General features: G+C 37.7%; 1 protein-coding gene across 1 annotated transcript; it reads left to right on the top strand.

The window, feature by feature from the left end:
- Nucleotides 1-7,408: 7,408 nt before the first annotated feature.
- Nucleotides 7,409-9,309, top strand: LOC103448619 ((R)-mandelonitrile beta-glucosyltransferase-like). The gene is made up of 2 exons (XM_008387882.4): nucleotides 7,409-7,978; nucleotides 8,133-9,309. The coding sequence occupies exons 1-2, from the start codon at nucleotides 7,489-7,491 to the stop codon at nucleotides 9,062-9,064; spliced, it is 1,422 nt and encodes a 473-aa protein (XP_008386104.1). The 5' UTR covers nucleotides 7,409-7,488; the 3' UTR covers nucleotides 9,065-9,309.
- The last annotated feature ends 7,828 nt before the right edge of the window (nucleotides 9,310-17,137 follow it).

Below are 17,137 nucleotides of genomic sequence, written 5' to 3'. Positions count from 1 at the left end.
CCGGTCACTAGTATGGATAAGTATGTAAATGGATAGAGACAAGGAGGCAAACACAAGATGTACGTAGTTCACCCAGATTGGCTACGTCCACGGAATAAAGGAGTTCTCATTAATTGTGAAGGTTTACACAAGTACATAAGTTCAAGCTCTCATTTAGTGAGTACAAGTAAATAATTTAGTACAAATGATATTAGGAAATATTGTGAGAGAATGATCTTTATTTATAGAAGAGAGTTTCTAGTTTCATTCTGACATTGACACGTGCCATGTTGTGATTGGCTTCTGATGTTGACATGTGTCACGCTATGATTGGCTTTTGATGTCGACACATGTCGCGCTGTGATTGGCCTCTTGGTTGGAGAGAAACTCTTCTGGATCCTTGACGGTATAACGTTGACCGGTGCTTAGTAATTTTGAGATTGGTCAAGTATGGTACAAACATAGTTCATTTTATAATGTCGCCTAACTTCCTTTTCATTGAAGTGGGATTTTCGAGAGGGACTGGTGGATCTTTGTAAAGGAACTTGGTGGGAATTCCTTATTACACTATTCTTTGTCTCAGAAGTTGTGAATTATATGCAGGTATGGATGTTGTCTTAGTTAGATCGTTGTTTTAAACAACCGACTCATTTGTTGCTATTACTTTTCAGATTTTACTTGTGTAGACATTGACTCTTCATTTTTCAGATGGTCGACAAATTCGATGATGAAACCATGGCAATAGAACTTGCTCCACCTGATTTTAAAGAGGACCCTGAACCCTAAACCATAAGGCAATATGCTCTATCTCAATTTTACAGAGCTCTTTCATTAGTTTTTTCTTGCTCCTTTTTAACTCTTGACATGATTTCAGGATATTGGAAGAGCCCTCTTCTGAGCACATGTCGAGGGTCAACTAAAGGTTAACATATTTGTATATTTATTATTTGTTCATTGAATAAGAATCAGATAATGGTTCATGAACACAAACTGATTTTGGCATATATACAGAATGAGATAATGTCTAAGTCTGACTTGCTTGTAATGCCTCATCCAGAATTGCCACTAGCGCTTTGGATCAAATGACGTATGTCGTATAGCATCTTATCTTTGCACATCATGTCGCTATTATTTAAATCCTAATTTACTTATTTTTATGTTAGGCTGGTGAAAGGCTTTTATAATTACACAAACAAAATGATGCAGCATTGTTCACATATTTCTTCCCAATGAGATGGGTTGGAAGATCAAGCTGCCAACCACTGTTCAGTAGTCAAAGCACTACATTTTTGAAGTACATCGGTAAAATTGGATCAACTATATTTTTCAACTCTTTATATGTATATTGGACTTGTCAACAACTACTACATATTTTATATAAATACTTTGTACATGTTTTATGTTTATAGTTTTTACATATTTATGTACAATGCTTTTAGTCCTTTATTCTAACGCTTGCTTACATTACTTAGAATCCATTTGACATTATTTGGAGCTCATGGTTTTATAGCAAGGATATATGCTAGCATGAATGCATGCATATATTATTTGCTCTTCAATTAAAAATAGAAATTCCTAAACGATAATATATACCATGAATGCATGCATATTGTTGGTACAAGAAGATTTCCGTGGGGAAGGGTCCTCGGCATCTCAACACAGATCCTTAAGGGATTAGCACTTTGGATGTGTAGTTGAGCTCTTGCTTGTTGATGTGCTACAATTGAGGACAGAGTTAGTTATGAAATGTGCCCTTATCGGGCCTTAGGTGTAGACCTTGAGGCTCGCAATCAAAACTAAGTGCTAGGCGTGCCACTGCTATCTCAATATAGCCGATGTATAACAAGTGTGTTTTAGTAGATTACTTGCACCTCAAGTTACTCGGACTTTTTGTTATTAAAGGATTGTCGTGGATGAGTTAAGTCTACATTAAGTTTTTTTTCTTGCCTTGTGACCAACGATTTTTAGTTCATAGTCTTGTATGTTCGAATGAATGGACTCTAGATCACCTTTAAGCCATTTAGCCGTTTGCTTGGTTCTTGATTAATTTTAATGATAACATATCAATTAAACTAACCAGATCCAGATGCAAAATTTTAAAATAGTCTATATTCATTATTTAATAATTTCGGGCTAAAATTTTAACCAGAACCATTAGATCATAAAACTGTGTCTAGGTTAAAATCTAAAGTTTTTGGATTAAAAAAAGTTTTAACCCAAGATTGGAGATGGTCTTAGAGTTCTAAAAGTTTTATTGTGCTTCAAAGTATTCCATATTCTGCATTTTTTTACACGTCATGTTCCTACTATAAGTACAGGTAGGGGTGGTTCGGTATGGGATCCCATACCGAAACCCTTGTCCCAATTCCCAAACCGAAATTTTCGGGAATTCCAATTTCAATACTGATCCCAAACCAAATTTTCGGGAATCCTAATTTTTGGGAATCCCGAAATAGTTTCGGGATTTCGGGACAAATCGGGAATCCCGAAATGGTTTTGGGCTTTTGGGCTTTTGGACTAAAATTTGACATATTATGCTTTTGAGCTCAATTTACCAATTTGTTTCTACTAATCTGACAATCAAATGGCAAGGCATGTTTGTACTAATTTGTGCACAAATTTGAGTCCGTGTACACCAATAAGTAAAAATGGATTTAATAATGGATGGAAGGAAAAAGAAAGTCTGTGTACACCAGTAAGTACAATTGTAGCATAAAAAATAATACGTCAGCTTAAATTTCTATATAGCACATGAATCTTTCATCTCAATGCATATGTGAACCATCCAGATGAAGAATTATTAAGGAGGGGCAAGGTATCAAATAATCAAATAATCAAATTTATATTCAATGGTTGAGATTAAATCTCAACAGAATCCGACAGCTATTAAAAATCTAAATATATATTTAAAAATTAAACAATATATATATATATAATTTTTTTTTGGTTCGGTTTGGGAATACCGAAATCCCAAAAACTTGAGACCGATTCCCGTACCGAAATTTCGGGATCGGTTTGGTATTAAGTACCGAAATTTTCGGGAATTTCGGTTTGGGATTTTTTCGGTTTGGTTTCGGGAATTTTTTGGTTCGGTTTGGGATTTTTGGGATTTTTTTTCCAGTCCTAAGTACAGGTAGGGCACGATCTACCAGAGTAGGATTCTCTTTTATTTTTCTCTCCTTCTATTTGAACAGTTACAATTAAATTACGTCAACATTTTATATTAATATTTTTATAAAGAAAAAAGGAAAAATAAAAAGTATAAGAAGAAGTGTGATAAAAAAAAAAATTTAAAAAATAAAAAAAGAAAGAAAAAAGGTATAAGAAGAGGGGAGGAAAAGAGAGGAGGATACAAGGAGAGATAATCCTGCTTTCGATCTACCGTATCTAAGTGGGACCGCGCATCCTTCGGTCAGCTTCGTAAAAGAAAACAAATATGGCACATGAAGAAGTGAATAGGGTTGCAGGGCAGCATATGTTTCTTCTGCGGTTTGTGGGCACAGTGGCAATATTCACATGCAGCCACACATTTCACACGTCCCAGATCACAAAGGAGATGGGATCGCGCATATCAAGGCTTCCCTCGTGGGGTATCCTCTGTGCTGTGACATGTGTGACGGTGCATGTCTCATCGACCTCGTGAACAATTAAATGATTCTCTAGTTTTCATCCTCCCTTGTTAAAAACATTATAGACTTAGAGGAGATGGATTGTCTGTCCACTCATTTTCATATTTTCTTCATGTTTTTTTGTGATATGTGATTACCGTTAAGATACGTGAATATTTTATATTAATTTTTTATAGAAATAATAAATTAAAAAGTAATAGGAATATAAAATGTTAACGTAGCTTAACCGTGACTACACAAATAGGAAGGTATGGAGAGAGTATGGAAATGGAATGGCAGACAATCCACCTCTTGTAGACTTAGGCAATTTTTTATACAATTCATTAACACGATACAACGATACGATAATAACGGATTTAGGTCAACACGATAATTAATTGGGTTTTTATCGGATCACACAATAAGAACTTATTAATAACGGATTCTTAACAGGTTTACATGACACACCCCGACCCAGAGGATCAAGGCGTGCTGGCCGTCACGTGAGCGTGACGTAACCAAGAGTGCGACACGGAAGCAAGATATAACAGAAAATGAAGGAATTCAAATCAATCTCTAGTAGAACCACCTACTAGAATAAAAGGATGAGTTATAAGGTAAACACATAAATTCAGAGCATAGGTTTAACTGCAGTCAAGTAGGACCAAAATAAAATACATCACCCGCAGGTGAGTCCTACATGCAGAACGTCTGTCAGAATGCTGAAAAAGACCTCGAGAGCCACCAACCGCTAACTAGAACCTGGAGGGGCGCAAAACAAAGATGAGTGGGTCAGTAAAATCAAAGATTTTCCAAAACATTTCATTTAAAACATTTCTAACCCCTCACCGTAAAACCTGTATACTTTCCCAGAAAAATAGTTTATAAACATATATATACACATATCATCAAAACTCAGCTCATATCCATCAACATAACATATCAGAAACAATATGCCACGCCATGCCAAATATAATTAGAAATGCATCAATATTAATCAGGTGAAATAATAAATCAACCGGAGACCCTACAATGGTCTTGTACGGCTGATTCTAAAGCTCAACATCCCACTCAGCCGGAGTCACCACAGTGACCTCTACGGCCCTGCCGGAGTCACCAACTGTGACCTGTACGGCACTACACTGCACATCACTCGGAACTACGTATAGTAGTCTGTACGATGAAAGGTGTATAAATACGCTCTAGTGCTTCTCTCATCAATCATCAGCGCGCATAACTAAGGTCACCCACTAGTCGGAATCACATCTAGTGATCTATACGACTAGCATGTTGGAACCCTCACATAGTCTGTACGACATCCACCTACTTGGATCCAAGACGAGCGTGCGGTGTGATGAATAATAATATAAGCACTAACACCTAGGGTGCAGGTTATGAGCTTTCAATGCAATTCTCATAAAATAACTCATCTGAATAATATAAAAACTCACATGTGCGTCCACCGCGTCAATTAACATATATATGCATCGATTATCAAACTAAATATCTCAACATTTGCATGCATGGCAATTTAAATCATATTTTCATATAAATGCATTTTCTGGGAAAAATAGTAGTATATAGGTAATACGAAAACAAACTGCCCACTCACTGATAAGTCGATGGGTCGTAACCCCCGTGACGTCCCTGGATGCGCTCGTCCCCGGGATAAGTGTCACCTATATGCGAAACAACTATAAAAACGTTAATTTAAACACATAACCAACAATTCAAAATAACTTCTCATACGATGCTCAAATTGGGTATATGAATATACCACATCGACCTACTCGACGTCACGGACGTCGAGTAATTTTTAGAAAAAATTTTGGAGACCGCACGCGCCCCCACGCGCTAGGACAGGCACGGGGACACGCGCCCCCACGCGCACCATCGTCAACCTCGGGCTCACCGGACTGGTTTTTCTGGCGGCCGATTTCCGGCCAAACTTGTAACTTCTTGTTCTCCTTCGTTTCTCAACCGTTTTCTTCAAATTTTATATCAAACTGAAGCCCCAACCATGAAGAATCACGATGGACTAGTTTTAGGGTCTAAAATTCACTATATTTTACCTGGGGAAGCACGATAGTTCGGGAAACTTTGAGGACTTCGTTCTCGGTCCTCCGACGTCCAATTATCACCAACGAAGCACTTCGAGGCTCGTGAGGATGTCCTTAAGCTCACTGTGAGCTTGAAATTCCCTGAAACGTAAGATTTTACGTGTGCATGAAAAGTGCACAATTTTGGGGTTAGGGTTTCCCGACGATCCCGAGGGTTTCACTTCCTAAAACTAGTACCAATCAACTCAGAACATCAAGAGGGTGAAGATTCATACCTTATTTGCTTCGATCCACGAAGTTTTGGAGGGATTTAGTTGTTGCCGTACGTTTATGGTAAGAGAGAGCAGGGAATCGTGAGGGAGGAGAGAGAGAGCTACGGGAAGGGAGAGAGAGCAGGGAGTGTTGACTGTGTGGTCCAACCAAACATACACACTAAGTTTAATCCCTAACCACACAAAAATACATTCCAAATAAATCCAACTTAAATTATTTTCTCCAAAAGTTTAGGAACCATGAAAAATTCAAAACATATCACACACATACCTTAGTAATGTCAAGGGTAGTATCGTCATTTCACGCTCCCGATATAAAAATCTCGGGACGGGCTATGACATTACACGAGAGTGACACGCAAGTAACCCGTTTCAACACGTTAAGAAAAAAGTTATTTTGATGATTTTAATTTTTTTAAACTACTAAAAAACTTACTATAAAATTCAATAGCCATAGTGTCTATGTGTGTGTATATATATTGTATTATTGTTCTATATAAATTTTTAAAATTTGAGTCTTATTTATTTATATATTTTTAAAGTATACAATAGGCAAAGAATGAGATTAAAAAATTATAACACACATTAAAAATAAAAATATCAAATAATTTAAAATTTTAAAAATACTAAATGCATTCAAAAAATTATAATAATTAATTTACAAGTGTCAAAATTGTAAATACGAACGCTCGTAATCACATCCTCTATGGTTTGAGGATGGGTCTATCATCCTTTGAACTTTGAAACCCATACAAACCCTCATGAAACGCAACTCCCTTAATTTCGCATATTCTTGAACATTTGATATTTTGTAGTAATATATTAATGTTTTTTCATTAGGCTCTTATTTTAGAGTGTGTAATACTTAAAAGGGAAATTTTTTATTTATTTATTTTTGAAGTAATATTTATGTGATAATGTGGTATGCATACACTAACTTGGCATTATGGTTTCCATTATTTTTGGGTCAAATTATGTTTTTTATTTTCATTATTTATTTATTTAAAATATATTTTCTTTAACAGGTAGGCTGAGTCATATTACCTGCTAATATTAACAGGTCAATTTCAGGTCAGTCATATTATCCGTTTACTTTAACGGGTATTATACGATACAACCTGTTAAGATATCGAGTATGTCACACAAAAGACATGAATAAGAAAACTACGACACAAATGCCATGATTTTCAAACCACATGTTGTTTGATATTTACCATAAAAATACGGATCAATTTTAAAAGTTATAATAACTTTAATCGTTGAATTAAATTTTAAAAGTCTGAATTATTTGATGAGGAAGATTAGTTGAAATAGATTCGTAGGATTCCTTTCCCTCATATTTCACATCGGGACTAATAGATAAATCCTAACCATCCCATGCATTGTGGGCGACACATGCATTGAGTACGGAAACTGCCGCCCTGCCACGTTCATTAGGATAGCACTTGGCAACCTTTTCACCACTATAAAACTGCAGGCAAGAAGAAAAGGTCTCATAGCCAAAAGCATCCCAATTTTCTCAGATTTGTGTCTGATTAGAGAAAGTTAAGAGAGACAGAAAAGGAGATTATGGGTTTAACTAAGCCACATGCAGTTTTCATACCATTTCCAGCACAAGGTCACATAAACCCCATGCAGCAATTAGCTAAACTCCTCCACTACAAAGGCTTTCACATAACATTTGTCAACACAGAAGTCACTCACAAGCGCCTTATTAATTCCCTAGGTGCCAACTCTCTCGACGGCCTTCCCACCTTCCGATTCGAGACCATTCCTGACGGCCTCCCGGCAAGTCATCCCCGGGACGTGCCATCACTCTGCGTTTCCACTAACAAAACCGGATTGGCGCCATTTAGAGAGCTTGTGAAAAAGCTCAACTCTTCACCCAATTCACCACCTGTGACTTGTATAATTGCTGATGGTGTCATGACCTTCACTCTTGATGCTGCCCATGAATTGGGAATTCCTGAAGTGCTTTTCTGGACGACAAGTGCTTGTGGCTTCTTGGCCTACGCTCAGTATCACAGACTCATTGAAGAGGGTCTCACCCCTCTTAAAGGTATACTACTACTCAAATCAATCTGACGTTGCAAAAAGTTTGATGTTTTCGTTGAAAACTACAAACTAAAAACTGAAATGATTATCAAACGGTGACAATGTTTTTCAAATAGAATGTTAACTCATCAGTGATATTTCTTGATTTGACCTTGCAGATGAAAGTCATTTCACAAACGGATATTTAGATACCATGGTAGATTGGTTGCCGGGCATGAAAGACATCCGTTTGAAGGACATGCCGAGCTTCATTAGAACCACAGACCCAAATGATGTCATGTTGGAGTTTATGGTGGGTGAGACAGAACGGACCAAAAAAGCTTCAGCTGTGGTTTTGAACACATTTAAGTCCCTTGAGCAGGAAGCTTTGGATGCAATTTCTAGTTTGTTTCCACCAACTTACTCCGTCGGACCCCTAAACCTACTATTCAGTCAGATTCCGGAAGACAACGAGTTGAAGGCAATTGCGTCGAGCCTATGGACAGAAGACACAGCGTGTCTCGACTGGCTCGACACCAAAGAACCTAACTCAGTGGTTTATGTGAATTTTGGAAGCACCACAGTCATGACAAATGAGCAGCTAGTTGAGTTCTCTTGGGGACTTGCAAATAGCAACAAGACATTTTTGTGGATCATTAGGCCTGGCCTTGTTGCTGGAGACACAGCTGTGGTTCCTCCGTTGTTTTTGGAAGAGACCGAGGGAAGAGGTAAGTTGGCAAGTTGGTGCCCTCAGGAACAAGTTCTGACGCACCCTGCCATCGGGGGGTTTTTGACGCACAGCGGATGGAACTCTACCCTTGAGAGTTTGTGCGGCGGAGTGCCGATGATCTGCTGGCCTTTCTTTGCGGAGCAGCAGACCAACTGTAGGTACGCATGCGAACACTGGGGAATAGGCATTGAGATAGAGGATGAGGTGAAAAGAGATTACATTGAAGGTCTCGTGAGAAGATTGATGGAGGGAAAAGAGGGCAAAGAGATGAGGAAGAACGCTTTGGGATGGAAGAAGAAGATAGAGGAGGTCACTAGCCGTAAGGGGTCATCTGTTTTGGATTTGGACAACCTCATTAACCAGGTCCTAATTGCTCCTTGAAATATGGATTTCATTAGAATATCCATATATCTTATATTTTTTTGGTTGAAACCGTATATCTTATCTTTGGTAAAAATAATGTTTGTCATTCTTTTTAACAAATAAAATGAGTGCTTGATCAGCAGTTTCGTCACAATGTGGCAATGTAATTGCTGATCAATCTACCTTATAAATAATGGGGCACTCTATGTTGTATTGCTGGAATTTTTCTGAGGTGATAATGCAGCCAAACATTATTCTTTTCATTATTTTACTCTTTAGTGCGTAATCTTTCACATATTTACGGATATTGAGGATCCTCATTGAATATACTAGATCCATACTTATTCACATTTTACTTTAAGAGTATTGAAAGACGGAAAATCAAATTACTTAATTATATTCACCTGCAACCATAGGTTTATATTTTTGTTATTTTTTTGACAAATAATTATTAGAAATCCGTGAAAATCAAAGCTTTAACCAAAAAAGGTTCAAAATATTCTATTTAGTCTCAAGTGCGAAATGAGTCTTATAAGAAATCATATCTCTCAATAATGTAGTTTCTCCCGTATTTCAGGCAATTGTATTTGTGTAGCTCATCGTCGAGCCAAGCTAGATTTATCTAGTAGTAGCTCTAAAATTTGGTTTGAAGATCTTCTTTTCTTTTTTTTTTAAATTTTTAAATTTTTAAATTTACTATAATTACGGGAGGGGGATTTCGAAACTATTACAATACTTTAAAGGAAATGGGAGTTTCAAATCCGAAATCTATAAATAGAAACTCAACAATCTGTTCATTAGGATATTGAACCACACGCAATTTGAGGATATCCTTGATGTTATAAGGAATGTCTCATCCAAGATTCAAATTGTACATAATTCCACTTGATAGAAGAGTTTTTCTAGTTACACCACAGGTCCACAACACACATCTAGTTCACCCGACACGTTTTTTTTTTTTTTTTTTTTTTTTTTTTTTTCGTTTTTTCACTTTTATGTGTAAAAGCCAATTCTACCCTTACTTGATAAATTGAAAAGAACAAAGCTTGGTTGCTTTATATATAATAGGAAGTCTGGCTAAATTGCCCATGTGGCTACTCACGAGTTTAAAACCTGTACAGTACTTTTTTTCTTTTTCTTTTTTTTTTCTAAAAAATTTATACAATATATGCAGCCGCATGGGCTATTAGCAGCACTTCTTGCTCGACAACCAAGCTTTGATCAACTGAAAAACTAAATAGTACGTATTTTTTGTTTTTACAATAAGCAACAAAGTGATATTTCATTGAACTTCACAAACAATTATAGAGGTTGCCAATCGAGTACATAAGCTCCAATGACCAAGAAATTGATCTGGACTAATTTGGGCAATGAAACACATTACAGTAAACCCATATATGGCTACCACAAGCACTCCATGCCCTACAAACGTCACAAGTACAAATGTGTCTAAAAAACATGATTGACGCAACAGATCTACAATAGCGACCACATAGGTCATCGAACAAGTGTGAGGCCACATAAAGTCATCATTGAAAGAGGAGACCACAAACTCATCGCTTAAAGCAAAGACAACATCAAACCACCGCCACCATACGAGCAGAGCGAGGCAACAAAATCAACTACACATTACTCTGAGAAAGGAACCACCGGTTAGTCCATCACAGCGATCGGGACACAAACCAGGGCCACACCTTCACCGCACTAGTGAGCTTCGCTGCATCCAAAAGTAGATCAGGTCGCACAAGTTCAAGATGTGGCTGCACAAGGGAGGAGTTACCAGATGTGGTTACACAATACAACGACACTTAATTGAACACCTAAGACAGCGAGTTCCCTAGATCTGAGCGAGCAAGGATGAGCAACCACCAAATCAGTTGAGGAAAGTGTCATTGCCACATAATTAAGCTGATGGAAGTGGAAAGCAACCCACCAGTAGCCACGAAACGCACCATAACCGTAAATCAAGCTCGAAATCAAGGAAAAGACCTTGAAACTGGCAAGGCTCAGATCTGGATAAAGGCACAAAGTCATGGACGCACTATTCACAAAATGGTGGGAAAGACCTGGGGGAGAAGGAAAGGTGACACGCCCGACCCCGATATCCTCCAAACACCAAGGTAGGCACGTGCTGGCCTACACCTGAATGTGACGAAGCCATACTTACATGCATGAGAACTATGAAGAAGGAATGAAGAGAAATAAAACTCGTAAATTTAACTATAATGAATATGCAATTGTGGAACATGTTTAAATGCATACAACTAAACCAGAACATTGAAGAAGGAATAATACACAAATGTACGAACAAAGGAATGGGTTTTACACTGAAAGGACTCGAAGTTACCAATGCGGGAGTGCCTCGACGCCGGGATTGTACGCCTCGAGTCTAAGTCCTGAGGGGGTGCAAAACAAAACATGAGTGGACCAATTTATATATAAGTAGTAATAAAACAATTATTCTTCAACGTACTAACCCTCAAAAGTTATGAAAACTCAATAATATAATATGTAATAGGTTTTCCGAAAACCTTAGAATTCCATAAAACCTTCATAAAACATATATTATATATAGTGTGCTTGGTAGTGGTATCACAATTGCTCAAAGGCACTACATCTTCCGATCGAAGCCATATAAATATCTTTCGCTCGTAGGAACTACAACCCCCAGCCGAAGCCAATATAAGTATCTTTTGCCCGTAGGCATTACAACCTTCGACCGAAGCCAATATAAGTATCATTTGCCCTAGGCACATAGGATGAGTAATCACTAAGTAAGCACATAAAATCATGAACATAATCGTTCCAAAATATATCTCATCAGAGCTTAGTAGCTCAAACATCATATCATAAATCATATTTGTGAATATCTCAATAAACGTAAATCCAGTGAAGCATGATATTTCATAAAGTGTAAAACCAATTTATTCATAAACGTTTCATAAAACATAGCCATTAAATCATGCTATTAATATATGCATTTCTAATAGTAAAATCATACATTTTAGAAGGGATCCACTCACAAATACTCTGCTGTCGAAGAGAGCTGTGCAATTAGCGAAGACGGAAACGCCATAAACAAATGCACCTAAGCACATAAAGGGATCAATTAATAAAACTATACTAAAATGATTGAATTTGGGAAAACAAAAGTCGGATTTGGAATTAGGGCTTCGAATTACCCTAAGAAGGGTCCTGGGTAAATTTAGTAAAAGTCAACAAAAAATCAACACATAATATTTCGAAGAATATTCCTTGACGAAATATTCCCTGAATGAATATTCCCTAACAGAATATTCCATCCGGGTTGGATTCGGTTCGGATTTGGGTCGGGTCGAAATTGGGTTTGGGCTAGGTAGCTGGGTTGGGCTTGGCTAAAGGTTGGGCCGGGTTACTAGGACTGGCCTAGGTTAGTTAGGTCTGGGTTAAGTAATAGTGTTTCTTCGTAGTTTCGACAACCAAAACATGTAAAAAAGAGTTAGTCTTCAACCAGAGACGAGGGAAGGACGATTAAAAGGGTTAGAATCAACCAGAGACGAGGGAAGGACGATTAAAAGGGTTAGAACCTTACCCTCATGTCAGGAAGTCAAGGAACTTGTCGGAGATGGTGGCTCTGTCGCGGTGGTTGATAGGAGCATATTTATACGACTTAGTTAGCTTGTTTTCTTGCTTTTAATTAGCTAAACTATGATAATTATAGTGTTTAAAGTTATTTTCGTGCAATTTCAGGTTTTAGTGTCAAAGTATGCAAAAAAGAAGCAATTTGGAACATTCTAGAGCATTTTTGGGCCAAGATTGGATTGTGCAAGCATGGAGGCATGAGGATGGACGAATTTGAAGACAAAAGAGGCTATGAACATGCTAAAAATCTGGTGAAACAAATATAAGTTGCAAGAAGGGATAAATTTCTAGAAGGATTGACCAAAACTTCACTCAAAACCAAGAAATTCTTCAATGCCGTGGGCATTGATTCACTTTCACCAGAAATTTGAGTGATGATGCAATGCTTAAATCACCATGACATGTGAGTGGATGATGCAATGCTTAACTCACCATGACATGTGAATGGATGACTCAATACCTAACCCACCAACAATTCCCACTCTTTGCCATGCTCACCTACTCAATTCCACCAAAATTTTGTGTTAAACAAGTCCATCCTTTTCCTATAAATACCATGGCAGCAACCTCATTCAAATCATCCAGAAATTAACCATTCTCCAAGCCTTCCCTTGCCTCTCCCTACATATCTAAACCTTCCCCATCCATTCCTCCATATAACCAACCATTCAACCACCATAACCACCTTGTGCCGCCACCATTGAAGGAGAGGAGGAGTAGTGCCGTGCTTATGCAATCTGCAACTATTAGAGTGTTTGGAATTCTTTCTTCTTTTAATTCTATGTTCATGTTTAATTTAACTTGCTGTTCAATTATGTTAAACATGTGGAACTAATTTCTTTTTGGCTAGAGGTTAATTCAAAGCCATGAATATATTTGTAATATGAATTGATTACCTTCAGTTGTGATTTCTGAGTTGTGATTTAATTTGCTTAACTGCTTGATTGATAACTAATTTGTGTATGTCGATTAAGAGTGCACGCTTAATTTTCATGCATGAATTTGATGCTAGAATATAAGGGAGTTTCACCTAATCGTTATGAACTTATATTCACAAGTAGTGAAGGTTGTTATCCACAATCGTGTTAAGTGGATTCTAGGCTGGATTAACATGCGTATTCCATAGTTATGAATGCCTAGTCAATGTTTATGATTTCCGTTGAACTTAATGATCTTTGTTGAATGTCTCTATCATGCGTATTCCATAGTTAGGGATTTTGATGAGGAATAATTTGGTTGTAATGCGTATTCCATTCAATCCAATGAATCTAGGGAAATCTAAGAGTTAATTTAAGCGGACCTAATTAACTTGGAACATTGTCATTCACAATTTATTGAAAGAACAACTGAAAATCAATTTAGGTTGCATATGTGTCATGTGTGGAGAAAAACCTTCTAGCTAGTCCGTCACCTATCCTTTCACCTTAATTTCATGCTTTTGTCAATTCTGTAATTTATTTAAGTTTAATTTACTTCTCGTCAAAACCAAACCCCCCCATTATTAAATTATATTATTTAGTTAGTTTTCATTGTTGTTAGTATTTTAATTCAATTTCCGTCCATTTCAGTTCCTAGTGTCTAATTTGATTGTTTTCATTATTTTGAGTCATTCTAAGTGTGTTTCGAGTTATTAGAGTTTTTAGCCTAGTTTTGTGTCCTTGAGTCTTGTTTAATATTTTTAAATTAATTTAGAATAGATTAGCAATCCCTCCTAATCCCCGGCCTAGAACGATACCCTACTTACATCTATACTACAATTGTCAAAAAGAGGGTTAATTTGTGTGTCAAGTAATTCTCACATCAAATTTTGGCGCCGTTGCCGGGGATTAGCAACTTTGCTAATCCCTTGGTTCTTTTCTGTTTGTTTAGTTTGTTTTTGTTTTAGTTTCTGACTTAGTTTTGTTTTCCTTGTTTTGTGTTACTTTTGATATTTGATTTAGTTTTCTTTGATTTCAGGGTCTAGAGAAGTAAGACATGGATTTTGCTAACATTCAAGCTCAATTGGCGAATCTTACTTCTCAATTGTCACAGATTGCCGGAAGGACTACAATGCAAAATGTCCCTACATGTGGTGTGCCTTATGGGCACGGATATCAAACTCATCAACATCCTCAATTCACTGTGAACGAAGATGCTTGGGGTTATCAAGGCTATGATCAACCAAGCAACAACATGTTTTCCAACGCTTACAATTCGGCTTGGAGAGATCATTCAAATTATATGTGGGGGGAACCTCAACAATTCCAACAAGATGGATATTGGCAGCAAGAGGAGGAGTTCTATTCAAAACCTATGCAATATGCCCAATCAAACTCAGATTCGTCAATAGATTACAATCAAATTTTTGATGAATTAAATTCTTTGGTGCAGGGCTCACAAAATCAAGCCAAGGAGGCTCAACAAGATGGATATTGGCAGCAATCTGAGGAGTTTTATTTAACGCCTATGCAGCCACCACCGCATACCCCACAACAATTCCAATCAAATTCAAGTATGTCCATGGATAGTGATCAAATTCTTCAAGTACTAACCTCTTTGACGCAGGACCAACAAAATCAAGACAAGAAGTTGGATAAATTGATGAGTCAAATGGGAGAGATTATGGAATTCATGGTACAAATTCAAGAGCAAAGTGAACTCTCCAGCTCAACTGTTGAAAATTCGAAGGAAGATTTTGAAATCCACGATGCTATCACTTTGGAAGGTGACATGAAGGATGAAGCTGTCCCAGAACTATCCAAACACAGCCCGAACATGGATGAATTGCTGCTGCAAGCAGAAGAGGAGGAGGACGACCTGGGCAGTTTAGAAGAATTCTTGCTGCAAGCTCCTCAAATCCCTATGTCATCCAACTCAGGTGAGGAAGTTCTAAATCCACTTCATTCTAACATTATTCCACCAAATGTCCTTTTTCCTTGTAGGTTTTTGATTCCAAATATCAAAGAGAGTGAAAAAGACATTGTGGAAGCTCTTCCAAAGGTGCAAAGTGATATCCCAATTCTTGGTGCACCAAAACAAGTTCCCGATGGTATTGAAACGTTCAAAGAACCTTGCACACCAAGAAAAGGGATTCAAGAGAATGAAGTGGTTGAAGCATATCAAGAATACATCCAAGAGGTTTTGCATGAGACAATCAAGCCCAAAGCAGTTGAGTTTGATGACACGAGACAAGCCACAACCATCATAGTAAACCTGGCCAAGTTCAAAGTCCCGGAAATGTTCAAAAATGTGGTGTTTGTCATTGAGTTTGTGTCGGAAAAAGAAAGTAAGCCATCTTCTCCAATTTTAATTTTAATTTATACTAACATGTTTCTGATTTTGATGATTCAGGCACCCACTCTTGAATTTAAACCATTGCCGAATCATTTCAAGTATCACCTCCCATTAAAAGATAAATTCCATGCATTGGAGCCGAGGGGAGTTTAAAGGAAAGATTCGTCCGGCTAAAGACGTTAAATCAAGCGCTTCTTGGGAGGCAACCCAAGCATTCAACGAAGGGAGACTTTGGAATCGCTAACCAAATCAGATTTGCATTCTTACACCCTTATCTTTACTGCTTTCATTTTGTTTTGTTCAGTTAGTTGTGTTATTTGGTTGATTTCTGTGAGTTTGTGTTATTTAGTTTAAGTGTGGGGGCAGGTTAAACAAATTCTTTTTACATTAATTTACATATTTAATAAAATAAAATAAAAAATAAATAAATAAAATAAAAAAAATAAAAATAATAAAAAAAAACAAAACATAAAAGTAAAAATATTTTACAATGATGTGTAAACTAATAGCATTCATTGGTCAGGTGGTGCTTCAGTAGTCGGCGGAGCTTCAGCAGTCGGCGGGGCCACGGAAGGAGGAGGTATCGGAGGTTGATCAGTTGGAGCTTCATTACGCGGTGCCGCCCCAGAAGACGAAGGCAGATGCGGTTGGAACAAACCCACAAACCTCTGGTGATCAAGTAAAATCTGACCATCATTTTCCTGCAGCTGGTCAATTTTCCTCTTCATGTTTGTGGCATAATTGTGTGCAAGCTTGTGCAATTGTTTATTTTCATGCTTGAGTCCTTTAATCTCCTCTTTGAGACTCTGTATTTCCGCCACCAACGATTCAACGTGACGGGTTCGAGCAAATAGGCGTTGGGCCATGTTGGACACAGAACCCGCACACTGCACACTAAGAGCCAGAGACTCCTTAACCGCCAATTCATCAGACCGTCTAGCGAGCAGTCTGTTATCTCTGGGGGTGACAAGATTCCGGGCCACCACCGCAGCAGTCATGTCATTTTTCATCACCGAATCCCCAACGGTGAGGGGACCGGTTGAGGATATGAAGGATGGGCGCCATATGTTGTCTGGTGAAGGCGGAGCTGCCTCTTCACCAATGTTCAAGTCTAAACGACGATCGGAAGGGCCATACATTTTCTGAAGGTGTTGAGAAAGAAGAGATCGGACAGATTAAGATTTCGGAAGTGCAAGA

The sequence above is a fragment of the Malus domestica genome, chromosome 08 (genome assembly GCF_042453785.1).
Source record: "Malus domestica chromosome 08, GDT2T_hap1".
Lineage (NCBI taxonomy): Eukaryota > Viridiplantae > Streptophyta > Magnoliopsida > Rosales > Rosaceae > Malus > Malus domestica.
This window is presented reverse-complemented; position numbering and strand designations above follow the sequence as displayed.

Coding starts and splice junctions, on each gene's coding strand:
- LOC103448619 (XM_008387882.4), top strand. CDS start 7,489: ATGGGTTTAACTAAGCCACATGCAGTTTTCATACCATTTCCAGCACAA. Junction 7,979..8,132: donor GGGTCTCACCCCTCTTAAAG/GTATACTACTAC, acceptor TTGACCTTGCAG/ATGAAAGTCATTTCACAAAC.